Source organism: Martes martes (genome assembly GCF_963455335.1).
Source record: "Martes martes genome assembly, chromosome: 3".
Taxonomy (NCBI): Eukaryota; Metazoa; Chordata; class Mammalia; order Carnivora; family Mustelidae; genus Martes; species Martes martes.
This window is the reverse complement of record NC_137890.1, coordinates 28,084,878-28,112,756: the sequence shown is the minus strand read 5'-3', so window position 1 is coordinate 28,112,756 and position 27,879 is coordinate 28,084,878. Positions and strand designations below refer to the sequence as shown.

The following is a 27,879-nucleotide window of genomic DNA, read 5'->3' as shown; positions in this document are numbered from 1 at the left end:
TAAAATATTATCAGATGTAACTACTATTAATTCTTGTAAATAAAAAGAAAAACAGAGCGCCTAGGTGGCTCAGTGGGTTAAGCCACTGCCTTCGGATCAGGTCATGATCTCAAGGTCCTGGGATCAAGTCCCGCATTAGGCTCTCTGCTCAGCGGGGAGCCTGCTTCCCTCTCTCCCTCTCTGTCTGTGCCTGCCTCTCTACTTGTGATCTGTCAAATAAATAAATAAAATCTTTAAAAAAAAACAACCTTGGTAATAATTCTGACTAAATAATCCAGGTAATAATCCTGAGAGAGATCAATGCATTAAAAAAAAAAAAATCAGGGGCACCTGGGTGGCTCAGCCATTAAGCATCTGCCTTCGGCTCAGGTCATTATCCCAGAGTTATGGGATCGAGCCCTGCATCAGGCTCCCTGATCAGCAGGAAGCCTGCTTCTTCCTCTCCCACTCCCCCTGCTTGTATTCCCTCTCTTACTATCTTCTTTCTGTCAAATAAACAAATAAAATCTTAAAAAAAAATCAAAAGTACTCAACAGCAGTTACGAAAAGAAACTCATAAATTCCTTAACTGTTATATTTAAAGTAGCAAAATTACACAACAAATGAAAATTAAAAAATCAGAGGGTTACTTAGATGGCTGCATTTTTTAGTTAAGGAAACTGAGAGTAAGCTTTGTTCAGGATCATACCTAATGTCAGCTGTTAACTCAACAGCTGAAGTCTCCAAATGACTCACAATGTTCCTTCAGTATACCACATAATTTCCCTTTTAAAAGTCCCATGGTGCATATGTTAACATATCATATTGCAAAGAGACAAAGATATATATTTTTAGATTTAAAAAAGGTTAGGGGGAGAGAAAGAAACTATTGCTAAGCTGCCAGGGAACAATAACATCCTACACCTGAAACTGATAATGATATACAAACCTTAAATATTCATGTAATTAATCATTTTACTTTCTTAGTTAAGAAGGGTCTTAGGGAGATAATTTGGACAGTCTTAAGTCTTTCTGTAGACTAATCAAGGCGGTACAGACAGATGCCACCTTTATGCTTAATAAATCACTCTATCTTGAGAAGTACTCAAATCATTTCACTGATCACTCTTTCCAAATCATACCTATTTAATAGCTACTGCAATGTCTTAAGATTTCAGTGTATAAATTAGGTTTTAAGTTATCTCTCTCAACATAAAAACGGACTTTTAGAATAAAGAATCACTGAAGGATTTACTCAGTGCTGTTCAGAGGAAGGGGAAATTTTTTTATTTGTATACTTACTTGCTTTCATAACGACAGAAGACACTGTATAGATACTAGTTTTGAGTATTTCCCAGCCTTCAATTTGATGATGGGAAACTTTCTTCTATCCTTCCTAAGACTTCTCTGAATCACTAAGCTCTAAGGATTCTTCATCAAAAACCCCTACAGACTTGGGGAACGGGAACAACCAAAAATAAGCAAAAACGAAATGCTATTCTATAAAGAAGTTCACTGAAGATGACTGAAAGTTACACACTTCTAAATAACTGCCTTCCTTAAAAGATTCTTTATAGTATTTACAGTATTTCTTCATAAAAATACTACCATTAGTGATTTTTCAGTTAGTGGTAACTCTATTACTAAATGTACACTCTCAATTCCAAATCTGTATCTTTTATCCTAAAGCTATATAAAACACATTAAAAAAAAAAAAGAAGAAGCAAACATACCAGAAAAGTTCTGTAAAAGCTATAAATTTCAGAGTCTAAATCTTGACACGAACAGACACTAAGTATAAAGTTTTCAGACCTCTCCAGAATTGGTCATTACTAAACAAAGTATAACAGACTTATTTTCTTTATTCCTTAGTTACTTACTATCAAGGTGGATAAACCTAATCAAAGTAAATATTTAAATACTGCTAATTTCAGCAGCATGGACTAAGATATAGACAAATACAGGGGGGAAAAGGGAGGCATCATATGGGGAAAAAAATTAAAGATTTTATAGAATAGGGTAAAGAGATTTTTTCAAATCTTTAAAAGAATGACTAGAATTCACTTAGAAGAAAATGCATTCCAGGAAAATCACCACCAAAAAAAGAAAAAGAAAAAAGGGAGGAAAGAGTGAGAAACAATGAGCAGAAAAAGGCTTGCTAAGGTAAAAAGAAGATCTAACACAGAAACATAAGCCCCAAATAACTGAGATATGATACGCTATGAATCAAGCAGTTATGTAGCTGGGGAAATGAAGTTCTCAACTTCTGTAAGAAGTTAACATTAAAATAAGTCTGGGAGTACAGTGGTGGTAGTATAAACTACAGGAGGAGCATACGGCTAGGACACCACATCCAGAGGCCAAGAAACTGAAGGTGGTGGAGAAAGAGAAGTGGATGACAAAAACAAGTGAATGACTCTCAGGTTTTTAGACTGCACAACTTGGAAAATGGTGGTATAACTTCCAGAGTTGTAGTGAGGAGGAGAGGTTAATTTAGGTGGGAAATCATCATTTTTTAAGCACATTATGCCTGAAGTAATGTTGAGGTGCCCAAGACGAAAATCTGAAATACAGAATGAGATTCAAATCCAAATTTCTAGAATTGCCTTAGTTTAACGTGGCAAATAAGGAAGAGAATATACAGAAGAACCAGTGAAGAGAGGTTAGCCCTTTCATGGGATGCTCTATGTAACAAATAGAGTCAACTTTCTACATAATCTTAATAATGGAAAGAGCCATGGATATAAAATAGAGGAGACCCACATTCCAGTCCTGACTCAGTAGTTCCTAGTTTATCCACTGGGCCTTACCTTCCTTCTAAGGTGAGGACATAGAAATGAGAAAAATGATCTAATCCTATTCTGTGATTCCAAACATCAAATAAGACTAAAGACCAGAGCATTCACTCATACCTAAATGGAAAAAATAAATAACACACCTACAAAGAACTATGAGATAGGTCCATTTAATCAGTAATTACCCCACTGTTTAAAAAAAGAAATGACAAATGACAATTGTCAGGCTATGTACAATAGCTGTTAGTAATAAATAACAAACTTACATTTACATCATCCTTTCCAATTAAAAAATACTTTTAAATGAATCAATTTAATCCTCACAAAACTCTGTGAGCAACACAAATTTACAATCATCATTTCACCAACGAGGAAAAAGAATCGGAAAGGTTAAGAGCACTGCCCAGTATCATGCAGTTAGTAAGTGAAGAGCCAGAACTCAAACTCAGGTAAAATTCCTAATTTGTGGCCTTTTCCATTAGGCTGCCAGAGTTTTCAAATTAAAATGCACAATATCACTAAAGAAAATACAGTAAATAAAATGAGAAAATGAAAAGAAGGAAGCACATGGACATATAGTGAGAGGCAAATATTAAAATACTGATGCAAAAAGTAAAAAAAAAAAAAAAAAGGTAGGCAAATTTTTTTCTTTTTCAGCAGATGGAAAGCAAAAAGGTAGGAATAAGAGATACAGATACTATTAAGAAGCAAGAGTTTAGAACTATGAAAAAAATTAAAAAATTAAGATGCCACCTGAAAACATTTATGAAGCCAAGACAAACAGATCATGCTATTATTCTTCTTACCTTTTCAGTTGCTGAAACAGATGGCTTTGATACAAAACCCAACCTGTCCTTCACAGATAACTTAGTTACATTCTAAAAAAATTAAAATGGACATATTCAGTGTTTCCCCAAACATACAGGTCTGTTGGGATTTTGAACATTCTGATTCTACTAATATATACTAACTCGTTAAGTATACTGATGTTAATCACACAAACTTGGGCCTTTTTCAAAGACAGAGACAGAAAGAAAATGTGTGTGGAAAAACAAACAGTACGCAGTATTATGCAATCATAAAAAATCATGATGTAAAGTAAGGTTTCAACTAGGTATTTATTAAAGTCCCTCCACTGATACAGAATCATAAATTCTTAGAATCCTATGTTGACAAGTGTGCAGAAAGCGTGAACACTGTAAATATTAGATTTGAGTAACTAAAATATCTGCCTGCTTCTTGAGCTTAAAAATAAAAGCCATTCTTTCCTAAAGTATGTTTCTACAGCCAAATACACTGTATGTGGTGATGATTTGAGATAACGGGATGGGGAATTATTATCACTGGGGTTTTTTTTAGAAATTGAAAATTTATCAATTTCCGTTCTGCATGTTTCCATACAATCTCATTATCTGACTCTTCAGGAATTACCTGGAAGACTATTTTAATAAAATAGCATCCTAACTACATCCTAATGCTTACATTAAACAACAAATGCTAAAATATCTAGAGAAAAAGAAAGCTAAGTTACAAAGACGGAGGGTGCAGAAACAAGAAACTGCCACTCAAGTGTGGAAGGCAGTGGGAAGGGAATGACATGTGGAGAAGAGAATCTGAAAGTCAGGAATGAGTGATGCAAAGTTCTGAGAACTATGTAAGTAACTTGAAACAGTATCATCAAGCATGCTAAAACCTGATGGCTTAAGCCTTCCCTTCGCAAAAGCTTTTGGTGCAGTCTACTGTATCATCTTCTCTGGAATAGAAATCTAGTTAAGTAAAAGATGATGGGAAAAATAAGATTTAATATACTGAACTTCATTTTTCAGGCAGTTTTGCTTAAAATTAATTCCTTCACAAAGTGAAAGGGAACTCAAGTATTAACTAGAGAGAAGCATTTAAAATTCAAATACTATAGGAAAAACAGAATGTGAAAATCTTATGCTAATGGTAAAAAGAAAATTTACAGGCAGAGTTCATATACGTACAGACTGTATTTCTGTATAAGATATACACAATTAACTATAATTCGAATCACAAGGGACACTAATTTGCTGAGAACCTGTTATGAGACACACACAGTAAGATTTTCATTTACCTGAGGAAGGTCTGAACTGGCACTCTGTGCTTCTGCTGGTTCAATAGTATTTGAAGGTACTGGACCCAATCGCTCTTTGACCGACTGCTTCACAACAGGCAAAATGGGCTGCTGGACTAAGGGCTGCATTACCTCAGAACAAGAAAAAAATGTTAAACAAGAGGATCAGCTCATGAACATGTCAAGTAACCTCTGTTATTTGTTATCACATTGCCCATGCAGACAGTTTTAAAAGTGCAGCTTATAATCAAAACCTGTCTTCCAAATTCCTTCACACACATATATAGATGTTTTTCTTTGCATAAATTAACTTATTTATAAAGGAAATAATGAATAGGAGAAAACTCAATCGAGAAACAAACTGCTATAAAATCCTCCTGTAAGCAACTGATCTAACATTAGTGACTGATTCAGTGACTGAAAAAGAGAAAGAGGGAAGGTGGGAGGGAGAGAGGAAGGGAAGGATTTCCAAGATGAACACACAGTATGAGTTTCTGGAATATGTATAAGTTACCATATACTGTCTCCTATCTACTAGGGACTTTTCTATATGCTTTTTATCTTATCATCCAATGATTCTCTAAACTAGGGACTAACTTCACAATAGAGAGAACAGGTTAGGGACATTAAATAAGTTCCTTTAGTCTTCACAGTTTCGGAGGTAGAGCCAGAATCTGAATTTAAGTCTGCCTGACTGCAGTACTCCTGCTCTTAAACACTATATGCTAAGAGCTTTCTGAGAAAAGCATTGAGTTTCACACAAATCTCTCTCTTACCTTTGGAGAAGTAGTTTGTAACTGCTGGGTACTTCCTTCTCTGTGCCAATAAACCTTAATAAAGCGATTGTTCAGTACTGCTTCTGTACTTGATATAGCTTTCTTTGCTTCTTCATATGTTGCAAATTGGATAAGGGCACCTTCAGGATCACCATTATAAGCAACCTAATATTTAAAAATATTAAGACCAGTGAATTCCAAAAGAATTCATTGTTTCATTCAATAAAATTCCTCAAGAGATGAAATTCTGGTCCTTCCAGGAAGTATTCTATCTTTACCCTTTCTTACATCTAGATCATTTACCACAGTTTACTTTCACTCCCAAAGAAATGTTAACTAAGGACTGTACAAAAAATGCAAACATACAGTAGTGAGATACCATGTTTTGCTCCTCAGTTTTGAAAACTTCCCTAAATTAATTTTACCATGGCACTTAAACTGCAAGAGGAAAAGAATATTCTGAAAACTTTTTTGTGTCTACATCTAAATGTGGTAGATAAAATTGAATTGCTGTAAAAAGATACTCAGAGATATTCAAGATTAGGTAACTGTGGAGTAATATGTATACCATGGGCCCGCATATTTTTTTTTTAAATTTCTTTTCAGCGTTAACAGTATTCATTGTTTTTGCACCACACCCAGTGGCTCCACGCAATACGTGCCCTCCTTAATGCCCACCACCTGGCTCCCCCAACCTCCCACCTCCCGCCCCTTCAAAACCCTCAGGTTGTTTTTCAGAGTTCATAGTCTCTCATGGTTCACCTCCCCCTCCAGTTTCCCTCAACTCGCTTCTCCTCTCCATCTCCCCATGTCCCCCATGTTAGTTGTTATGCTCCACAAATAAGTGAAACCATATGATAATTGACTCTCTCTGCTTGACTTATTTCACTCAGCATAATCTCTTCCAGTCCCATCCATGTTGCTACGAAAGTTGGGTATTCATCCTTTCTGATGGAGGCATAGTACTCCATAGTGTATATATGGACCACGTCTTCCTTATCCATTCGTCCGTTGAAGGGCATCTTGGTTCTTTCCACAGTTTGGCGACCGTGGCCAGTGCTGCTATAAACACTGGGGTACAGATGGCCCTTCTTTTCACTACATCTGTATCTTTGGGGTAAATACCCAGTAGTGCAATTGCAGGGTCATAGGGAAGCTCTATTTTTAATTTCTTGAGGAATCTCCACACTGTTCTCCAAAGTGGCTGTACCAACTTGCATTCCCACCAACAGTGGAAGAGGGTTCCCCTTTCCCCACATCCTCTCCAACACACGTTTCCTGTCTTGCTAATTTTTTAATATACATATCTTTTGCATGTGTTGATAAGTAGATAGACACAGAAATACAAGAAACTTAGAATAATATATGATATATTTTTAACAATAATAGGATTATGGGGGTATATGGGGAAAGGAATGAGAAGTACACAAAGAATTAAGGGGGAAACATTTCCTTTAAATTCTATATAAACTTCTATTGCCCCGGGGCGCCTGGGTGGCTCAGTGGGTTAAGCTTCTGCCTTCAGCTCAGGTCACGATCTCGGGGTCCTGGGATCAAGTCCCACATCGGGCTCTCTGCTAGGCAGGGAGCCTGCTACCTCCTCCCTCCCTCTCTCTCTCTCTCTCTCTCTCCCCCCCTGCCTACTTCTGATCTCTGTCAAATAAATAAAATCTCTAGTGGGGGGAAAGGAAAAAAAAAACCTTCTATTGCCCCACACCAAGCAAGCACACATTTTTTCATGTTCTTTTTATATTATTTTTATTTATTTATTTATTTTTAAAGATTTTATTTATTTATCCTGACAGACAGAGATTACAAGTAGGCAGAGAGGCAGGCGGGGGGGTGGGGGATCAAGCTCAGCCGAGCAGGGAGCCCGATGCGGGGCTCGATCCCAGAGCCCTGGGATCATGAGCCGAGCCGAAGGCAGAGGCTTTAACCCACTGAGCCACCCAGGTGCCCCTGTATTATTTTTTAAATGTCAAGAAAGCAAAATTTTCCAAATAACGACTTCAGTTGTACTCTCTAAAAGTTATTTTTATCAGGTTATGGGAAGTAATTATTTTAGTTGAAAAGAACACCATACATACTGGAAAAAAAGCCCAACATTACTACAGTATTTTTGACATATATAATGTTAACTCAATACTAAATAATCTCACAAATTACAAATATCCAACCCAAGGTCTAATTTTAGGTGAAGTCACAGACAAATTACACTCGTACTTAATCCTTAAGGATGTTCAAAAGTGATAGAGGAAAAAGTAAGTATTTGAACTAATTAAGTATTCCTTAATTAGCTGATATTTGTGCCCCCCAAAAGTTATCGTTTAAGTGCTTCCCGATATACGAGCAGCAGAAACATCCTGACTGAAGCATTCTGTTGTAATGCTTCAGAGAAACTGAGGAAATGAACACTATTAAAGATTAGATATTCCTGGGCACCTGGGTGGCTCAGTCAATCAAGCATCTGCCTTTGGCTCAGGTCATGATCCCAGCGTCCTGGGATCGAGCCCCACAGTGGGGTCTCCTCTCAGTGGGAGCCTGCTTCTCCCTCTCCCTGCCACTCTCCCTGCTTGTACTCTCTCTGTGTCAAATAAATAAATAAAGTCTTCTTAAAAACTAAAAAATAATAAAAAAAGATTAGATTTTTCTACTCTCATTAATTTAAAGTTTGCTATAATTTTTTTAATAACTTCTATTAGGTAGAAAGTATATAAAATGATCAAAACTCCTGCCTTCTGAGAGCAAAAAACTTACTCAAAATCACACATTGTTTTAAAAATATAGTTTCGTATTATTCCAATTTTCCAAATTTAGAATGTCACCAAATTTTCCATATTCCTTTACAAAAGTATTTTTCTTACTACATTAAAATCCCTCCCTAAATAATTAAGCAAAGACCACAGAATTACTGCATAGCTCTTACCTGTAAGTTAACCAAGGTTCCAAATCGACTAAAATGTTCATTAAGTTTGCTAATATTATTTAATTCTGGAGGAACTTTTCTAAGTTCAAGTTTGGTGTTTTCATTTCCAAACTGAACCTTCTTCTGGAAGCCTGGGCTGTTTGTTCTATTAAAATTTGGCCTGTAACAAAAAATCAAGTTGATTAATATATTTATTTATAAACCCTGACCCCTATCAAGCACAGATTAATAAGGTTTTACAATTTAAGTTCAATTGTTTTTTCAAAACTGAAATTACTGGTTGATAAAGAAAATTGAAATTTTCTTCCAAAAACTGAAGTTTCCTAATTACTACTGTACATATCTTTCACAGAAGCTAACTGAGAAAGGTTCTCCTATGCCATTTATTATGTCCCACTTCGAATCCACACCCACTTAAGCAGGAAAGGTCCAGTGCTCTTTCAGTAAATATGCATATACAATTTTTGTTGCACTTCTGCAAAAGCTAGCTTACTGAAATGTATCCTATTCTAAAACACTGATTAAAAACAAGGTATAACCGTCTCAACCACTTTCCACCTTAAAAAAAAAAAAAAAATGTCAAAACTGTAAACCATACATTTGGCACTTGAAAAAAGGCCAAAACTGTGGCCCAGAGAGGTTACACGCTTGCCTTACATCAGAGAATTGCAGGCAGAGAAAGAACTAGATAGTACCCATTACTAAATTATGTTAAAGCTCTGAAAGTGTGATCCTCTCTACTTTAACTTACAAATGTTATAAGAGAATCTTCACACGCACGCCAACATTCTGGTTATCTCAATGATCCTCTTTCTCTGAAGCCCTTCCCTAACAACTTTAATGACAATCCAGCCTCCCCTGCTCCCCAAAAGATCACTTTCCAGCTCTTAATAGGACTTGACTACATGCTAAAGCCTCTTCCCAAAACTGACCCAACTTCCTTCTCCAACAGTGGTCTCATGACTATCCTGTATATATGCACTTTTCACTGACATCTCTAAGTTAAGCAGTGTTTTTTTTTTTGGAGGTGGGGAAAGGAAGGAAGAGGAAGAATTGTGTCCTTGACTACCACAACACTTCTGTATGAAAATACCCTCCAAGTACCTATTAACTTACAAATATTAAGAAATCAATGTACACTATAGTGTGAGACTGCTTGTAGAACAGAATTATATAAAGCTCATTTTGAAAGAGAATACTATACTGCCAAATAATATTCCAATATCCTAAAAATCACTATACATTAAAATTTCTCAATTTTCCCTGCCAGCTTACTTATCAAACCAGGTCTTCTTTGTAGGAGCTCCAGGCTCCCCGGAACCAATGGTTCTTTTCCTTGATTCTGAATCCACTACTATCCTCATACTGCTTTTATTAGGAGGTTTTTCTATTTGAAAAGAAAAGAGACCACAGATTAATATTTTCTGTTTATCACAGCTACTTCCTTAAATGCATACTGAAAACAAAGTTCTGGCTTCTTGTCCAAATATACATTTTTAGAAGAAACAGAAATAAATGCAGATTCAAATATAATAATCTAAAGGATTTTAACTTATTCTGAATTCATTTCATATCTAATTAAAGAAGACTCAGTAATTCTTACATGTCAAATTACAATATGACTCTACAGGCCACTTCTTTTTGAGGTGGCGGATGGGGGGGGATGGTAAAGGTAAAATCAATGTCACTGTTTTCATTTGCCACCACCCTCCTCATAAGAAATGTACAAATAAGTTTTATTTGTTTCTTAAGTTTCTGATTTATTTAAGGCTTTGAGGTCATAGTTTTGAAATCAAATGCATGACCTAAATTTAACATTTATTCAAATTTAAATTTATTCAAAATTTAACATTAACCCAATGACCTTTAAGAATTGATAACTTAAAAAAAAAAGAATTGATACAGTTATGATTGAAGTTGCCTATTTAAATATCAACACAGTAACACAAAGCATACTTGATTTAGAAAGGTATTCAAGATTGAAAGCACACTTGATTTAAAAAGGTATTCAAGATTGAAATGCAGTGTAAAAGAGCTGTACGCATCTGCTACTTCCAACACTTTACATTTACTTAGTTGGAATGTGACAAACATAGGTACATTTAACCTGTTACTCTGAAACTCTAAAACTTAAAACATGCAAACCTTAATCCACATAGAAAAATATAATTTTAAAATTCTTTTTAAAGATGGATAAATTGATTGCATACATCCTGTTCTTAACATTTCTAAACACATAACTAACCAAAATAACTTAAGGTGTTTCAGCACAACCTCTCATGGATGGCTACAACTCTGATCTCCATGCAGGAGATCACATCAATCTCTCCACCACACATGAACTCTTGTCCAGGAGTTAGTCCTCAATTTCTAACTTGTTGGTTTTCTCTGGCCATCTAGTTCTCAAAATCTTACAGGTTTCTCAAAACTCAGAGTACATACAAAGTACAAATTATCTTCATATCAAATGTACTTTTAAATCTTTCTTAAGCATTTCTATTAATGAAACTACTATTTGATTTCTGAGTCTGCCCACATCCCTTCAATTCACCTTGCATATATTTCCTCTCATTTCTCACAGAAACAACCTTGGTCCAAACTTGCATTACTTTTCACCAAGTCTAATGTACTAACTGAATTTCTGCTTCTGGAGTCCCTTCCGATAATTCGTCCCATATAAAGATCAGCAAAATCAGTGCCCCAGAGCTCTGCTGTTTTCCTTCATCTTCAACCTCTTCCTCTAAAATGGAACTTCCCATCAACATTCAGCAAGCTCAAATTACCCCATTTTTAAATGAAGTCTCATAAAACTACTTCCCCTCCAGGTACCACCTTCTTTGCTCCCCATCCTCACAGCTATTTCTATTTCCTAAGAGATGTTACACTTGCTAACTTGCTTCTCTACCGCCCATTCACTAATCCTTCAAAAATTGGCAGTTGCTCTCATTACTGCACTTAACTTTCTCATCCTAAATTTGCTGATATCTTAACTTGTTGCTTAAGCTTATAGATATATCCCAGTCCTTCTCTTACTTGACCTCTTATCATTAAATGCTGTTGATCACTTCTTTTCCTATCTTCTTTGGATTTTTCAGGACTCCTCACTCCCTGCTTTTGTTTGTGCCTTTCTGACTTCATTTTCTCAGTGCCCTATTTAAGCTCCCCCTTCTCTGCCCACAGCTTCAAATACTGGCGTTCTCCAAAGTTACTTACTTGCACTTTCCAATCTCGCTCTACACAATCACCTTAAGACATCTATTACCATGGCTTCATTCATCATTTTTAGTGATTCTCAAATGGAAGAAAATTATATCAGAAACACACGAGTCAGGCTTGCAGATCTGGATATGCCTCATTCCATCTCCCTATACCTCCCATAATTACTAATGGCACAAAAGAAAAGATTAAGAACCACTGTTTTACATGCTCATGATTAAAAATCTGAATTTTCTAAACCATCTCTCTCTTAAGAGACCTGACGTCCAGATCTTACTTCCAACTGGACATTTCTCTTCAAATGCCCCGGGACACAACAAATTAAACACTTCCAAAACTAAATTTATTTTCCTACCAAATCTGTTCTTCCTCTCAATGATATTATCAGCTGCCCAATTATCCAGAGCAGAAATCTGATGTCTTCAATTTCATGCTCTCCATTTCACCCATTCTAAATCCCGCAATCCAAGAATGTCGCCAATTCCACTAAATTTAAGTCTTTCATTTTCCACTGTTAGTACCCTACCCCAGCTATTACACTGTCATCAATTTTTCTAGAATTCTTTAAATGCCCTTAACTGGTCTCATCCCTCCCTCCACATATCTCACTCCCTCTGTTCCAGTCATCAAGTTTTCAGTTTCTCAAAAGTATTATGGAATGTAATTGCTTTACCTACCCCCCTTCTCTGGCTAAATCATCCTATGTTTCCACAGCAGATCAGGTGGAAACATCCACTATCTAACACTGGTGATATTCACAGTGCAAGTTGGCAGCTTCTTTGCTCAGGGGCACCTTCGCAAGACCAGTTCTGCAACAGGATTCGTGGCCTTACTCTTGCCTCCCAACCCGGTTCACTGACTTTCTTAAAGGTTTTGAGTTATCAAATATCCTTTTTTACTTTAATATGTTCTTTATCTGAAGGTTCACTAAGAAAGGCAGTGATGTATTCTCCCTGGTCGTTATGATGTGTTTGTTCCAATTCATCTATATTCTCTGACTCAGATTGTCTTTCATTGTTATTTATTTAAGGAGTATTAAAAATGGAAATAGATTCTTCTTGGTATTCAATTAGCAAATGAGTCTGTTAGTTATATATACTGAGTTTTCCCCCACAGTATCCTTTTAATAAATTGTTTTTATGCTTAAAATTTTTAGCCCTGGTTTTGTTGACAGCAAATGGAAAACCACTTAGCCCTTACTCCTACCTATATCCAGTCAAGGAACATCTATCAAATTCTCTACCTCCTTAGAAATCTAGAAAGAACAATTCTCAGAGCCTCTCAGCCACTTTTATTACTAATTCTAAGGTTATCAGTGGGCCTAAATTTTTTCTTCTGTTTAATGATGATGATTCCCCATCAAGTTTAAAGTATGGAACAATATAATTATCACCTAATAGCCTATAACAAATTTAAATTAAGTCCATCATCCATAGATAGTAAGAAATGTATACTAATTATGTAATAAATAATATAAAAACTTTTAATTATGTCACCATCCAGGAAAATAAGTTTCAAACCAAATGGGCAAAAGATGAAAACATTTTGGAGGGGGGAGGAAGAATGAGAAAAGATGAGGAAATAAAAATATAGGTACTACTCAATTAAAATGGGGTGCTAAATCAGTTCTATGGTACATAAAAACAATGTTATTAGTGGAGAATATATTCCTAAACCACATGACAAAAATACTATGTGATATAGATGAAGAACAGTACAAAAATAATCACTATATACAATGAATCTATAGGAAAAGGCATTCAAATTTCTAACCATACATACTAGACATTGCTCTCTCAATGGGGCCACTTCCCATAACTTGTAACTACACATGTGGAGCTGGAATTACCATAACTGCAACTTCTACATGGTAAGAGATTTAGGTAAGGAACATGATCCCTCTTCCTTTTCTTGACCACCATCAAAAAAGTTTGCCTGGCACTGGAATAAGTCTAATATTGATCTGTAGTAGCATATATATATATATTTTTAATTTATTTATTTGTTAGAGAGAGAGAGCGAGTGAGCACAGGCAGTCAGAGTGGTAGGCAGAGGCAGAGGGAGAAGCAGGCTCCCCGCCGAGCAAGGAGCCCGATGTGGGACTCGATCCCAGGACGCTGAGATCATGACCTGAGCCGAAGGCAGCTGCTTAACCAACTGAGCCACCCAGGCGTCCCTGTAGTAGCATATATTTTTGCCACACTTAAGCAGCAAGGTAAGAAAGAGATAACTTCATGTAGGAGGTTCCAGTAAAAGCAAAGACTATAGGTATGATGAAAAGAAAGGTGCTAAGCAATGACCAAAGAAGAATGGGGTTTTCTCTGAACTAGGCAGGAGAGACTTGGGAGATGAAAAGCCACAATCTTAAGTGGCTTATAATTTTCATTTATAAACAATCTTATCCCTTATATAAAACTCTAAAAAAAATTTTTCTTCTGTTGTTAATGATAGCTATTAGAGTTCCTCAATGAGAATTTTAAAAGTGTGAGGGAAAAGTGACATCCACGTGAAATGCTTTCCTGTAAAATCAAAGATGATATAAATTAAATTGGTTATAAATTATAATGTTCCTCATACCTCTGTAACAAAAAGTCCCCTGAACACTCAAGTTAGATGCAGAATTTGATCATTTCGATGAACAAATTAAAAAATGCAAAGTATAAGTATTCACAAGTTTACTAAGCCACATTAGGCACTACCATTCAACAAGTTGCAGTTTTATTCATGATTGATGAAGCATCAATCATGAATTTTTTTTTTTTTTTTGGTTACTAGAAAAAAAAGATAAGGCAAGACTACAAAGAAAATGGGATTTAAAAGTTAGTTGAAGTAGTCAGGGAAAAAAATATATTTTATTGGCCTACATATATTTTCCATTATGGATGACAACCCCTCACTTCCTGATATCTGCAGCCAACTCTCCCTCTTTCAAATTAATGTGACCTTTCTACCTTCCTCTAAACCTATCAGTTTGTACTTCTAGCAGAGCAGTTTTGCTGCCCCAGCTTGTGACTTCCTCGTCTAAACTCTTATCTTCTTTTCTCATTTAGAAATTTTATCAAAAAGTCTGTCCCCTCTAAGAAAATTTTCAAAGCTGGTAAGTCACTTCCTAAAACATAATTCCTTTTGATTAAAATACTATGATCAAACCAGTAACAAATTCTTCTATGTAAAATATGTATCAAGCACAAGTTTGTAGAAGCTTGTAAAATTTATTTCATTATCCAATCTACAAAAAAAATCTTCAGGAATTAAAGCATTTCTCGATCCGATGACCCCTGAGATCACCATCCTAGCCAAAGGCAGATGCTTAACTGACTGAGCTACCCAGCACCTCTAAATCATTACTTTCAAGAGCGCAAGGCTACAAATAACAGAGGTGCCTGAGTGGCACAGTCAAATGCCTGACTCTCCATTTCTCTTGATTTAAGCTCAGGTCATGATCTCAGGGTTGTGATATCAAGCCCCATATAAGGCTCCGTGCTGGGCATGGAGTCTGCTTAATATTCGCTATCTTCCTCTCTGCCCCTCCCCCCCCTTAAATAAATAAAATAAATCTTTTAAAAAAAGACTGAAAATGATAAAAAAAAAAAATAGCCCCCCGAAAAGCTACCTTAAAAAATATGTATTTGGGGGCACCTGGTTAGCTGAGTCGGTTAAGCATCTGCCTTCGGCTCAGATCATGATCACAGGACCCTGGGACTGAGCTCTGAGTCAGGCTCCCTGCACAGTGGGGAATCTGCATCTCCCTCTGCCTCTGCCTCATCCTACCCCCAGCTTGTGCTTTCTTTCTCTCTCTCTCTCTCTCTCTCTCTCTCTCCCCCTCTCTCTCTCGCGCGCGTGCTCACTCTCTCAAATAAATACAGTCTTAAAAATTTTGTTTAAAGATTTATTCTCCTTTAAAAAAAAGAAAGTATGTACTTTCAGGAAATTCCTTTCCCCTCCGGTGATAGAATAGTGTCACCAGTAACACAAACAGAAAACTACACATTACCTTTTCTCTTAAGAAAGACCAAAGGATCAGAGGAATAAACTTAATCACCATCCCTTACTCAACCCCAATAAATGCAGGACCATATTCTTTATAAATGTTTGCCACTCTTGATATGAAAATAAGAAGAAAAGATTAATCATAGTACCTCTGGGTGGCAAATCCATATCCCCTGATGTTAGTCCTATCAAGTTAGGCCTTTGTGCGTGCACTCTGTGTCTATACATAGGTCTGGAAGTGTTTGTTATGCTTGGGGCTTCAGGATTGTAGCCATCTGTGTCATATGTATCTGGTAATACAAAAACTGTAATTAAAAAACAATTATAAAACGCCACTTGGTAATTTTTTAATGTTGATAAAAGAAAAAGTAAATTATATAACATTACTAATACAGAGCTAACATGCTACATGTATTAAAAAGAAAATTTAGTTTTATAAAAATAAAAAGTTAAATAGAAAATATAACAGTAAAAGAAATTTTATATATATATGTGTATATATAATACATGTAATTATGTATACATATATACACACATACATAAAACTTAGTCTTTTAAAAATCCTAAGGACTTACATTTATATACATTCCCTATGCCTAAATTTTATTCTATATGATTTTACTAAAAAAAATAAACCTAATAGAGCTAGTCACTCTCTAGACATCTAAAACTCTGCTCTAAACCCTCACTACATTATGAATATAAAGAGGGGCAAAACTGCACCTGCAGTAAAAAGAGAGGGTGGAGCAGGAGGAGGCTGGTGATGAATGCCAGTTGTTACTACAGTAGGAACAGAACTGGTTGCAGAGTTTGGGGGAGCATCCATGCCAGATGGCTGCAAAGGAGGAAGTGGAGGTGGTGGTCCTGTCAAAACCAAAGAATAAGAAATATCATCTGAAAGCAAACAAATAAAATAAGTTATTGTATATCCAAACATGATATTCTCATTTATCAGCAAAATTATAGTATCTATAAACTCAAATTCTTATACTAGTTTTCTAGGGTAAAATATCATTTTACTGTATTCCAAAACAGGTTTGTCTTAAGCTATAAAGAACTACTGAGAGCTGGGATTTGTCGGGGATGTGCTAAGTCAGGGCCCCTCCAAACCACAGTAAACCATAGGGTTGGCAACACCTCCAAAGTGCGGGTATATTCTAAATAAGAGTATCTTGCCCTTGGTTTCTAGCAGGCATCTTTAGGATTATTTCAGGTATTTTTAACAAAAGCAAGCATCAAACTATGAACTTCTAAAAAGGCTATGAATGGACAGATAATGGGTACTGGTAAACAAATATATTTACTTACCTGTGACAGGTGGTAGGCTGGGTGGTAATGGGCCTGGCGGAGGCACTGGGGGTCTCAGATTCACAGGTGGAGGTGTAAGAATTGGTGGAGGTGGGGGAAGTCCAGGAGGAGGTGGTCCTTCAACAACTGGCGGCTGTGCTGGGAAAGGCAGCATGCCAGGAAGATTCACATCTTCTACAACTACAGGGTCACTTCCATGGTCAAAAGGGCACATGTCTCCTCTCATACAGAAACCCTTTTCTGTAAGCAAGAATAATTAGAAACATGTAAAGTGTCAGATAAATATTCTATAAGTTAACAAAGGTAAGATATTTAAAAAGAAGAATATTTTTAATATTGGGCCAGTATAACTAACCATAACACAAGAGCTAATTTCCAGTAACATAAAATACTTATGATGTAAATATAGCTAACAAACACATTAAAAAATATATCCACAAATTAAAATGAGTATACCTAGCTAGGAAGCAGGCATAAAACTTTTACATACTTTCTGTCATTAGAAGCAATTCCTTTACTTATTTTTCATTTCCTTTATTTAAATTTCACTTAAAACTCTGAGAATAATGCAACTATAACTTTAGTACAATTTACAAAGCTTTTACAATAAAACTTTGAGAGTCTTCATTTATAAAATTCTTATAGGTGATATTCACATTTCTAGGTTCTAATTACATGCCAATAACCATTTATTTCTAAAGAAGTGAGTTTTGTCAAGAATGTTTCAGTAGCAGATTCCCAGATAACAACTCAGTAGATACTACTCTTGTTTGGTAAACTCCAAAAATATATTAAGACTTATGTGTAAAGAAGCACTGTCTTTAGACGGATATACAATAGTCAGTAGTGACTAATAAAGGTTCAAATAACACTGAAGAATTCAAGAAGTGCCTAAGACTAGCCTACCACCATTAACTGGGCTGTCCATGAATAACTGTGTAACCTAAACTTACAGAATTTAGTCAACTGGAAATACTAATTCAGTACTTCAGGAAACAGTAAAAGACTTACCATCATAGTCTCTACACCGTTTCTTTGGCATTGGTGGTCTTACATAGGAGTTATGGTCCACTTGGTCTTCATGAAATTCAGACCAACTTTCGGTAGTGTTATTACCATGATGAGTAGGAGCAATTACTGTAATAGTGCTGCTCAAAGTAGGTACAGGGTAGTGACCAGATGAAATATTTGGTACCGAAGAGACTGGAGTATAATTGTTTTCTAGTGGATCTGTTCTATCCAGGTCATATTTAGGTTTCACTAGATCCCTTTCTGCAACAAAATATAAATAACTTATAAAACTATATAAAAAAGTCACAGATATACAAAACAGTGGTATTTTTGCTAAACACAGAGAAAACGTTCACATTGTACACAAGCCTCCTTTTCTTTAGAAACTACTAAATGAATACACAATGTTCCAAGATAAGCTAATTTTTTTTTCAATATGACCTGAAGTATAAAATCACACAAAATTTGCTGTACTTAATGAGCTTTTTCTCCTTGGAGTGCTGTTCACAGAAAAGAGATTTTTTATTTTCTTTAGCGCAATCTTAGTATGCGTAACTTCAGCCCACAAAACAAAATATACAATAAAGTACGGTTATTTTTTCTGTGATGAACATTTGAGTTGTAATTCACCTAAAGATCCTAGCATGGGTTTTTAAATAAATAGTAAACACTACTACTAATATTAGTAGTGAAAAACTATTTATTGAAGATGGAAACAGATGAGCCAAGAGAAAGGAAAAGGAGCTCACATTAAACATGAAAAAAACCACTAACTGGGCTATGCATGGTCCCAAGGAGAGAGAAAAGGAATTAAGGAGATTAGTTAAGTGAAGCAATGTGCAGAAAAGACCTAGTATACCTAGATCACAGAAAGGGCAACACCAGGGCAACAGTAAAAGTATAACGCATATACAAAGGCCATAAATATTATTTCCCAAAGACTAAAGGTGACTGTACAGTAAAGGCTAAAAGAGTAGCAAAAATCTACGTTTGAGAAAGGTGTTTTACTTGAAAGTGTTTTAGTTGTTTTACTGCCTCCAGTATCTTCCTTTCAATAACACACACTGGAAAATAAAATGTTGGAAATGACATGCTCTTGCAAATATATTCACCTGAAATGAGAATTTTAACTGTTTTCCTGATTTTAAAATAAAACTCTTACATAATAAACTGAACATATTTATACAATTTAATGAATTTTACCTATGCATATACATGTGAAACCAAACATAATCAAAATTATATACATAGATATTCATCACCCCCCAAAATATCCTTGCATTTCTTGATAATTCTCCGCCCTTTACTCCATCCCAGGCAACCAATGATTTGCTTCCTGTCACCAGAGATTAGTTTGCATTTTCTAAAATGTTATATGCATGTATATTCTTTTTTGTCTGGCTTCTCTCACTCAGCATTATCATTTTGAGATTCATCCTTTTGCGACATATACCAAAAGTTCCATTCTTTTCTTCCATTGTATGGATCCATCAGTTTATCCACTCACATGACATCTGGGTTGTTTCTAGTTTCTGTCTATTTCAAAGGAAGGTACCATGATCATTTGCATACAGTCTTTCTGTGGAAATACACTTTTGCTTCTCTTACATAAATACGTTGGAGTTGGGATGGTTGGGCCATTTGTTAGGTGTAGATTTAAATTTAAGATACTGTGAAAGTGAATTCCAGAGAATTCCAGTTTACCTCTATCCTTACCAGATAAAGTCAGCCTTTTTACTTTTAGTCATTATAATGGGCATGCAGTGGTGATTCACTGTGGTTTTAATTAGCATTAAATAAAATTTTTAAAGGAAATTTTTTAAAAAACATTCACTTAGACCACAAAATACATCAAAATAGAAAAATGAAGACAACGCTGACAAAAATTAAAACTATTTTTAAAACCCTCAAATATAGCTTATTCACAAAAGAAGAATGCTAATCAGAACACACATATATGTGGATTATTTACCCCGGCTTCGTGTTCTGCTTCTGCTTCTAGTCCTGCTTCTATCCCTATCCCGGTCACGAAGCCTCTCTTTACTCCAACTTCGACTCCGACTCCTGCTGTAACTGCGACTTCGGCCTCGTCTTCTATTGTACCGGTCTCTATATGAATCTCTTCGAGGAGGGTTTCGATCATAATCTCTTTTACGAGAACGATCATCTTTTTTCCTCTCATCACGACTTCTAAAGAAATAAATGATCACTTTTAGGAAAATAATTAAGTGGATACAGAAAAAACTCATTAAATGCTAAAGTCACATTTAATTCCTGTAAACGTCATGATTCTTTATTCCACCACATATTTAAGAAACTCAAACTGACAAACTGAACACGATCTGCTCAGGAACTCTAAAATCCCTTTAAAGGGAAAAAACTGTCAAAGTCTCAATCCTTACCCTTATACACAAAGACATCTATACATTTAGGGTCAGTACATGCCGTCTCCTAGCACACGGTGTCCTGTACACACATAACCTCATACTTAAAGGCATGTGGCCCAACTATTGCCCACACTAAATGCTTCTGAAATCTTTTTTTTTTTAAGACTTTATTTATTTATTTGACAGAGAGAGAGAGATCACAAGGAGGCAGAGAGGCAGGCAGAGAGAGAGGAAGGGAAGCAGGCTCCCTGCAGAGCAGAAAGCCCAATGTGGGGCTTGATCCCAGGACCCTGGAATCATGACCTGAGCCGAAGGCAGAGGCTTTAACCCACTGAGCCACCCAGGCGCCCCATGCTTCTGAAATCTTAATGGGAAAAATAATTTATTCACACTAAAGGGAAACTTCATGCAAAAAAAAGTTCTCACATTAAGATTTCACTGGAATCTGAAGTTAGAAATAAATACTATAATAATTTTTTTAAGCACTATTCCAGATCTCACTTCCAGGACCTACGAATCTGACATAGATATTCTTTATAAGAGAGGAACTGAGTTACACTTTCCTAGACCAACAGAAGAGTAGATATTACTTGCCCCTAGGTGAAAGATAATCAAGTCTAAGCATTCATATAAAAGATATCCAATGTCTAAACACTGAACATGGTTCAATCAATCACCTATTTTCTCTGTATCGGGAACTTGACTGGGGAGGACTATGATTTAGCCTTCTGGAAAACTTCTTCTCTCGCTCTTCCTCCTTTGTGATCTGATATACAAAGAAAAAAATGCATTAAGTTTAGCAAATTATTCCTTGCCATGTTACTATTTCAATGATTTAATTGACATTAAAATACAGACGTGAAATTGTTCTTTTCTAAAAGCATTAAAAAAAACTTCTCTTCTAAGTACAATCACTTAATTTAACCACAGAAGAAAGGCTTGCTGAAAGTTAAAGTGAATGCTAAAGAAACTCAGAAATGTTTATCTTAGATAATGGTGGGAAAACACTTAGGCCAATGTCCTCATTTTAACATTATTAGTAGAAAGTCAATTTTAATTCTTTCAAAATTTCAACACACACTCTTGGTTTCACGTATTTGGCCTGGCACCAAACACATTAGGAAATATAGCAGAATGCATTAGAACTAACCAAGTCAGAAAAAGAGATATAAGAGAAAATGATACGTAAGATCAACCAGCTCTCCAGTTCTCAGCAGTATGGCAGCTATATATTCCTCTTTCCTACAAGGGGCCTCCATTCGTATTATATTATTAATAGAAAGTAGCCCTGGAAAACATTCCCTTTACCAGTGCTACTTTTCTGAGGCCAGAATTTTCCATGCTATACTGTCCAGAACACTGGTTATACAGGACATTAACAGGTGTTACTAGAAAAAAAAGATTTAGAGGATAAACAAATATAGGAAATACATGTGGCTTCTGTAAATACGACAGGACTCAAGATTTTGCACTTTTAATAAGAACTCTAAGACAATCTGATGCAGGCAGTCTGCAGGATAATATAACAGTGTCCCAGTTTATGCCAGTTGTTCCAATACCCCTCTGGGTAAAAGCCTCTTACTGTCAGAAGTGTCCAATGTTGGGTGATAAATTAAATGGAAATCCCATCAGTAGGCCTAACTCTGAGAAACACTGCTTAAAAGCCTTCTTTTTTTTTTTTTTAACAATCTTTTTGTTCTTATAAATACTTTCATTCTCCTTTTCCCACCCATTTCGACCCTTTCCCACCCCAAAAAAAAAAAAAAAAAAAAAAAAACAGGGTACAATGCACCTTTTCCCTTCTACTTGCTTCAACACACACTCGCGAGTAATTTATGTTGAGAGATCATCATATTCCACAGTACATGCTCAACTGGGAACTTTTACTATACCCACGGTATTTTAAATCCAGGTTGTCATCTGACATTTTGACAGTTCTGAAAGATCAGGGATAAATATCCTTCACAATTGGTCAAGAAAACTGTGGAGAAATATTATTATGTCAATAGACGTAGGACTAAGGTTTTTGCCACTAACTCATTTTGGGGATAGACTTCTTACTGCTTCTCAAATCAAGAGAAGACTGCTTAAGATTATCTAAGAATTAAAATATGATTTGCAACAGCAAAAATCTAGAACTAACCCACCAAACTTCCATTGGTGAGCAAAACTTAAATAAATTATTGTGCATCTCTATGTGGTATAAGCATCTCTATGTGGTATAAGCAGTGTGCCAGCACCACAGCCACTATTCCTTTCTTCCTTATTAACAGAATAGAACCCCTACTGTTAGGTATGAAATACGCACAAAATTATTTCTGGTTTTCCCTTACACAGAGAAATAATAGAGGTGTTTTATGTGCACGTCTGTGTAACTATATACATGTACATGTGTGTAAATATGTTCAGATACAGAAATAAAAATATATTTGAGAATTACTATGGAAAGTTATACATATATTTATATTATTACATAATAAACATTACTTACATAATCTGTAAAGAAAAAAAAGAGTATGAGGGGAAAAAACCCAATCACATCTTCCACCACACAACAATCTCTCAACAATAATAGGAACTGCCATTTATTGAGAACATACTATTTGCTACACACTACACCAAGTGCTTTAGAGACATTTTATTATTCCTCAAAAAAAACCCTATATATTTCCATTTCACAGCCGAGCAGACTAAGGCTTGGGAAAGTAACATTTTCAAGCTCATAAAGCACTGACTGATAAAGCAAAAATTTAACCAAGATTTATTTGACCTAAAGCAAGACTAACTGCAGAAATATATCAGCTTAACTGTCAATTAGTTTTACTCGAATTTACAATCTTTAAACATCAAATTGAGAAGATCTGAATTTTTATGATTATTAAGCAAGAACGGCAACCTTGTATAAAAGGTAAACTCTTCAAAATCTCTTAAAGGATGAAGTCATGCCCACTGCCCTGTGAAGGTCTTTATACATGACTACCTTAAAAACAGTCCCCTACAAAATGCAGGCAGGACAGAGCAAATTAGTCTAATGTTAATCTAATTATTTTCAGAGAACACAGATAATGAGAGTCCAAAGATATAAGATACTATGCAGAAAACAGTTAAAAAGCAAGCCTGAGACTGTTATCTTTAGAAAGGCCTGCTTCTTATAAGGTAGGCTCTAGGCTGGTATCTGTGAACTTTGATTTCTGGAGGGTTCCCATAATTCCCTGATAATAATAGCTCACCATATGCCTGAATTGTTTTGTGTCACTGGTATGGCGCTAAGCTGAACACATGCTTTCCTCCGGGAAATCGCAATTTTAGTACATAGTAGGCAGAAGGTGCATCTGTGACCAGCCTCAAATAAAACCCTGGACACCGAGTCTCTAATGAGCTTCCCTTGTTCAAATGTGTTGAAACTACTTGTTACATGCATCCTTTGTGACTCTCCTAGAAGTCTCTGGAAGCTTACGTCTGTTTTCCCCCAGACTGTGCAACACCTACTTTTTCTTTTTGCTGATTTTGATGTAAGAAGTCATAGCCATGAGTATGACTAAGTGCTAAGTTCTATGACTGCTCCTAGGGATGATCCTGAGGATCCTTGACACAAATACAGAAAGTAAAACTCAGTTTAATGATTCCTTATATTTTTAAAGAACATCTAAGGTTTAACACACAAATCCTTACCTCTTCTTTTTTAATATCTTTTTCTTGGTGCTGAAAAAATTCTACCTTTAAGCTTCCTGATGATGGCTGCTCTGGAGGAGGTAGATAACTCTTTGTATTCACAGCATCAAAAAGCTTTTCCACAAATATCTGTGTCTCTAAACAAAAACCAAGACCAAAAAATGCAGATTAAAGACACTTGCTAAGATTGAATCCTCCTCTTTTACACATCAGAGTTCAATATGATACACTGACTTTTATAACTCTGGAAATATACTAAGACCAACAGCTTCCCAACCAGTGAGTCATGACACAACTCTTACGGTAATATTAATCCATTCAAATTCAGGGTAGTGGAACTAAGATGGCCAGAGCTTCTGGGCCAGTCACTTCCAGCCATCACTAGACTCTGACCCCGCACCCAGAGTGCTGAACATAAATATTATTATTATCTAGATAGTAGCAAAGTGAAAAAAGTTAGAAGCAGTATCATGCTAACATTCCAAGTAGTTTCTTAAGCAACACAATCTTTAAATAAACAAGCATTTATTTACTTAATCTTTTAAGGAAAAATACCAGCTTGCTTTAAGAAAGAGAATAAAGATATTAATGAAAAAGGTTTTCATTATAAATAAGCTATAATCAGTAATAATACTGTTTATTCAAGTTTGTTACAATTAGAGTCTATTCTCTTATTGAATTCCTTTAATATTATGGTAAATCTTGCTTTAAAGTAAACTAGTATTTTTAAACTAAAGATGTTACCTTTTTGAAGAAATACATCCAGTTGATCAATACATAATGCCTTTAACTCTTTCTCACTTTTGTCTTTCTTTACCAAAGCCAGAACATATTTTGCTAGGGCTGATGGATCTGCATCACAACTGGAAAAAAGAAAAAAAAAAAAAAAGCAATATTGAAGGAAATTTAGCCATAAACAGTTGCACATTCTAAAAATTCCAGTTACAGACTTAGTTGGTATGATAAATAGTTAAGTGGATTAATATATGTAAAAAGCAGCTAATGTTAAGCAGTAATGTTAAGTTCTCCCTTATAGTAATATATAGTAATATATTTTATATTACATACATAGCCACTACTCTGTATCCTTCCCCATTTGTACTAATATATGTATTAAACTCAGTAGGCTTTATTATTACTAAAAAGAGAAGTTATAACACAGTACCATCAAAAACTATCAGCATGGAATGAATAAAAATACAAAAAGCGCCCTTGCCTTACCTCTACCCCAAGAACTAGTTAGAAAACCCAGACAGAGAGGGCACTAAAAGAAAACCTGAAAACATACTACAGGTTTAGAAACAGACCCAAATAAATAAATGTATGAATTTTGATTTTATAAAGGTGGCATCCAAGTCAATGAACAAGGGATGAATTACACAATAAACGATATTGAGACAAGTTGATAGTTATCTATTTAAAAACTAAGTTAGTTCCATAACTGATTGCATACACCATAATAAATCTAAAACTGAAAAACATGAAACCACTAAAGTATTAGGGGAAAAAACAAGAAAGTTATTTTATAACTTTGGAGTAATGAAGATTTTCTGAGTAATGACAGAAATCTATAAGAATAATTTGATTACACCAAAAAAAAAAAAAAAAAGCAAGAACTTTGGAATGAGTCAAAAGACAAATAAAAAAACTTCCCATTCCAAAAGGTGAACTCTCCTAATATGTAGTTTCTATCAGTAAGACCAAAACCGTAAGAGAAAGAAAACAAATAATATAAATAGACGCTAAACAGAAAAATAAGTCTAAATGAGTAAAAATACACCCTCATCCATAAGAGAAATTCAAACTCAAGCTATACTGAAATACAGTTTTTCAGTTATAAAGCTGGCAAATGTAAAGGTATGAAAATATATCCTGGAGGTCGTAAGACTATGGGGCTACAAGCAGTTTTCAAACACTGTGGCTGCTGTGAGGAGACTGGTAGCCCCTAAGGAATGGTAGCACACAATCCCAAGTGCAAATGACCTAGCAATTCTACTTCTCTGAAGTTACTTTACAGACATACTTACATATACAAAGTGACACATACACAAGTCATTCATTGGCACATTCATTGCAAAATAAAAAATGTGCAAAATGTCCATTTACAGAGGACTGGAAAAAGAAATTATACTAATCTACACTAGGGAATGAATACAGCAAAAAGACACAAAAAAGAATGAGGACGTGTTCCTGTCACAGAAATTCTCCTTATCAATTTGTTATGTTTAAAAAGCAAAGTAGAGAAAACTGGTCATCATGTTACCATTTGTGTGGGGGGAAAGAGAAAAAACTATGTATTTGGACTGGCTTATGTTTGAATAATAAATATATGGAAGTACAAATAAACATTACTGTTGGGGTTTTTTTTTTTTTTTGGATGTGGGGAGACAATGGGGACTAACTGAAGGAGGAACAGAGTGAGGCAACAAAGTTTTTGATGCCTGAGCCATACCCATCCTGACAAAAAGCCAAATAATTGTTTTTCGACGAAGCTAAAATTGTTATCCATTTAATTAATGATCACTTTACAAGTTAGGTTAAATAAGAATAAAATAGTAGCAATAGCCAAACACTAATATCTACCAAATACCTAGTTTGTACCATGAACTGTACATATTGTATTCAGCTCTATTCTCTAACAGTTCTACAAAAGAACAGCAGTAACGTATGTCACTGAATCAAACAGTACATCTTTAAAAAGATAATGAAGAGCTTTGGTTGCACAGTAAAAAACACCTTTGGAAAAACCTGACTGCAAGTGAATCAACAGACCTAATTCAAACCATTTGTGTTTTGCTTTGTTGTTTTATAACGGCTACACAGATGAGTCTAATAAGCACCAGAATTGACAACTACTCTATTAAGAAACTAATATAGCACTTATCATATGTTTTAAGACTTCCTAATTAGACTTAACGTGGTCATTAAGTACGTCTGCCGATTCTTCACTCCTCCCTTTGAAGGCAGAGCCTGATTCCCCACCCTTTGAGAGCAGGCTCAATTTAGGGACTTGCTTCTAAACAAACAGAACAGCAGAAGGGAGGGTGTCTACCTTCAGAGACTAGGACTACAAAGTATTGTTGCATCATCCTTGCTCTCACTCTGGAATCACTTCTAGAGAAAACAGTTGCTATGTTCCAAGGACAGGTAAGCAGCCTTATGGAGAGTACCATGTGGCAATGAAATGAGGACTCTAATCAACAGTAAGAGAACTGAGGTCCCTTTCCAGTAGCCATATGTGAATGAGCTTGGAAGTGAATTCTACAGTCACCATAGAACCTTGAGAAGACCAAAGAACTGATCTACAGCTTAACTGCAATCTCGTGATTCAGAGCCAGAAATACTTAGCTAACCTGCTTCCCAATTCCTGATGCAGGGATGATAAATGTCATGAGGTGGTAAATGTCTGCTGTGTTACTGAATTAAGTTGAAGAGTAATTTGTCAGTAATCATACTTTTCTCATAGATCTATTTACATTTATTTACAATGACTTGAAATAGGCTACTACTTAAACAAGAAGCAAGAAAAAATTCCATTTTAATGGTACATGAAAGATTTTTAAGGACTTTTTCTTTGAAATTCGTTTTTCAACATACTTAATGAACATTTTTAAAAAATAGACAAAACAATTTATAACTTTTTATGTTTTATCACAATGAGTATACAAATACTTACATCTGTGATGAAATAAGCCCAAAGAAATGGGACAAATATAACCTCATG

At 35.5% G+C, this 27,879-nt stretch overlaps 1 protein-coding gene across 14 annotated transcripts in view; it reads right to left on the bottom strand.

Moving 5' to 3' along the window:
- RBM26 (RNA binding motif protein 26) overlaps positions 1 to 27,879 on the bottom strand; it is an 81,636-nt gene that overhangs the window by 26,150 nt on the left and 27,607 nt on the right. For 2 of the 14 annotated variants that reach the window (XM_080797898.1, XM_080797904.1), the window contains exons 2-14: positions 24,900 to 25,018; positions 24,156 to 24,292; positions 21,161 to 21,249; positions 20,069 to 20,286; positions 18,097 to 18,357; positions 17,086 to 17,325; positions 16,501 to 16,641; positions 15,927 to 16,067; positions 9,847 to 9,958; positions 8,572 to 8,731; positions 5,646 to 5,810; positions 4,870 to 4,992; positions 3,581 to 3,652 (exon numbers count right to left, since the gene is read on the bottom strand). In XM_080797898.1, the coding sequence (XP_080654024.1) occupies positions 3,581 to 3,652; positions 4,870 to 4,992; positions 5,646 to 5,810; positions 8,572 to 8,731; positions 9,847 to 9,958; positions 15,927 to 16,067; positions 16,501 to 16,641; positions 17,086 to 17,325; positions 18,097 to 18,357; positions 20,069 to 20,286; positions 21,161 to 21,249; positions 24,156 to 24,292; positions 24,900 to 25,018 (1,978 nt within the window). Of the gene's footprint in view, positions 1 to 3,580; positions 3,653 to 4,869; positions 5,002 to 5,645; positions 5,811 to 8,571; positions 8,732 to 9,846; positions 9,959 to 15,926; positions 16,083 to 16,500; positions 16,672 to 17,085; positions 17,326 to 18,096; positions 18,358 to 20,068; positions 20,287 to 21,160; positions 21,250 to 24,155; positions 24,293 to 24,899; positions 25,019 to 27,879 lie in introns of all 14 variants that reach the window. The other 12 variants (XM_080797895.1, XM_080797905.1, XM_080797901.1 and 9 more) reach the window with 8 other exon arrangements.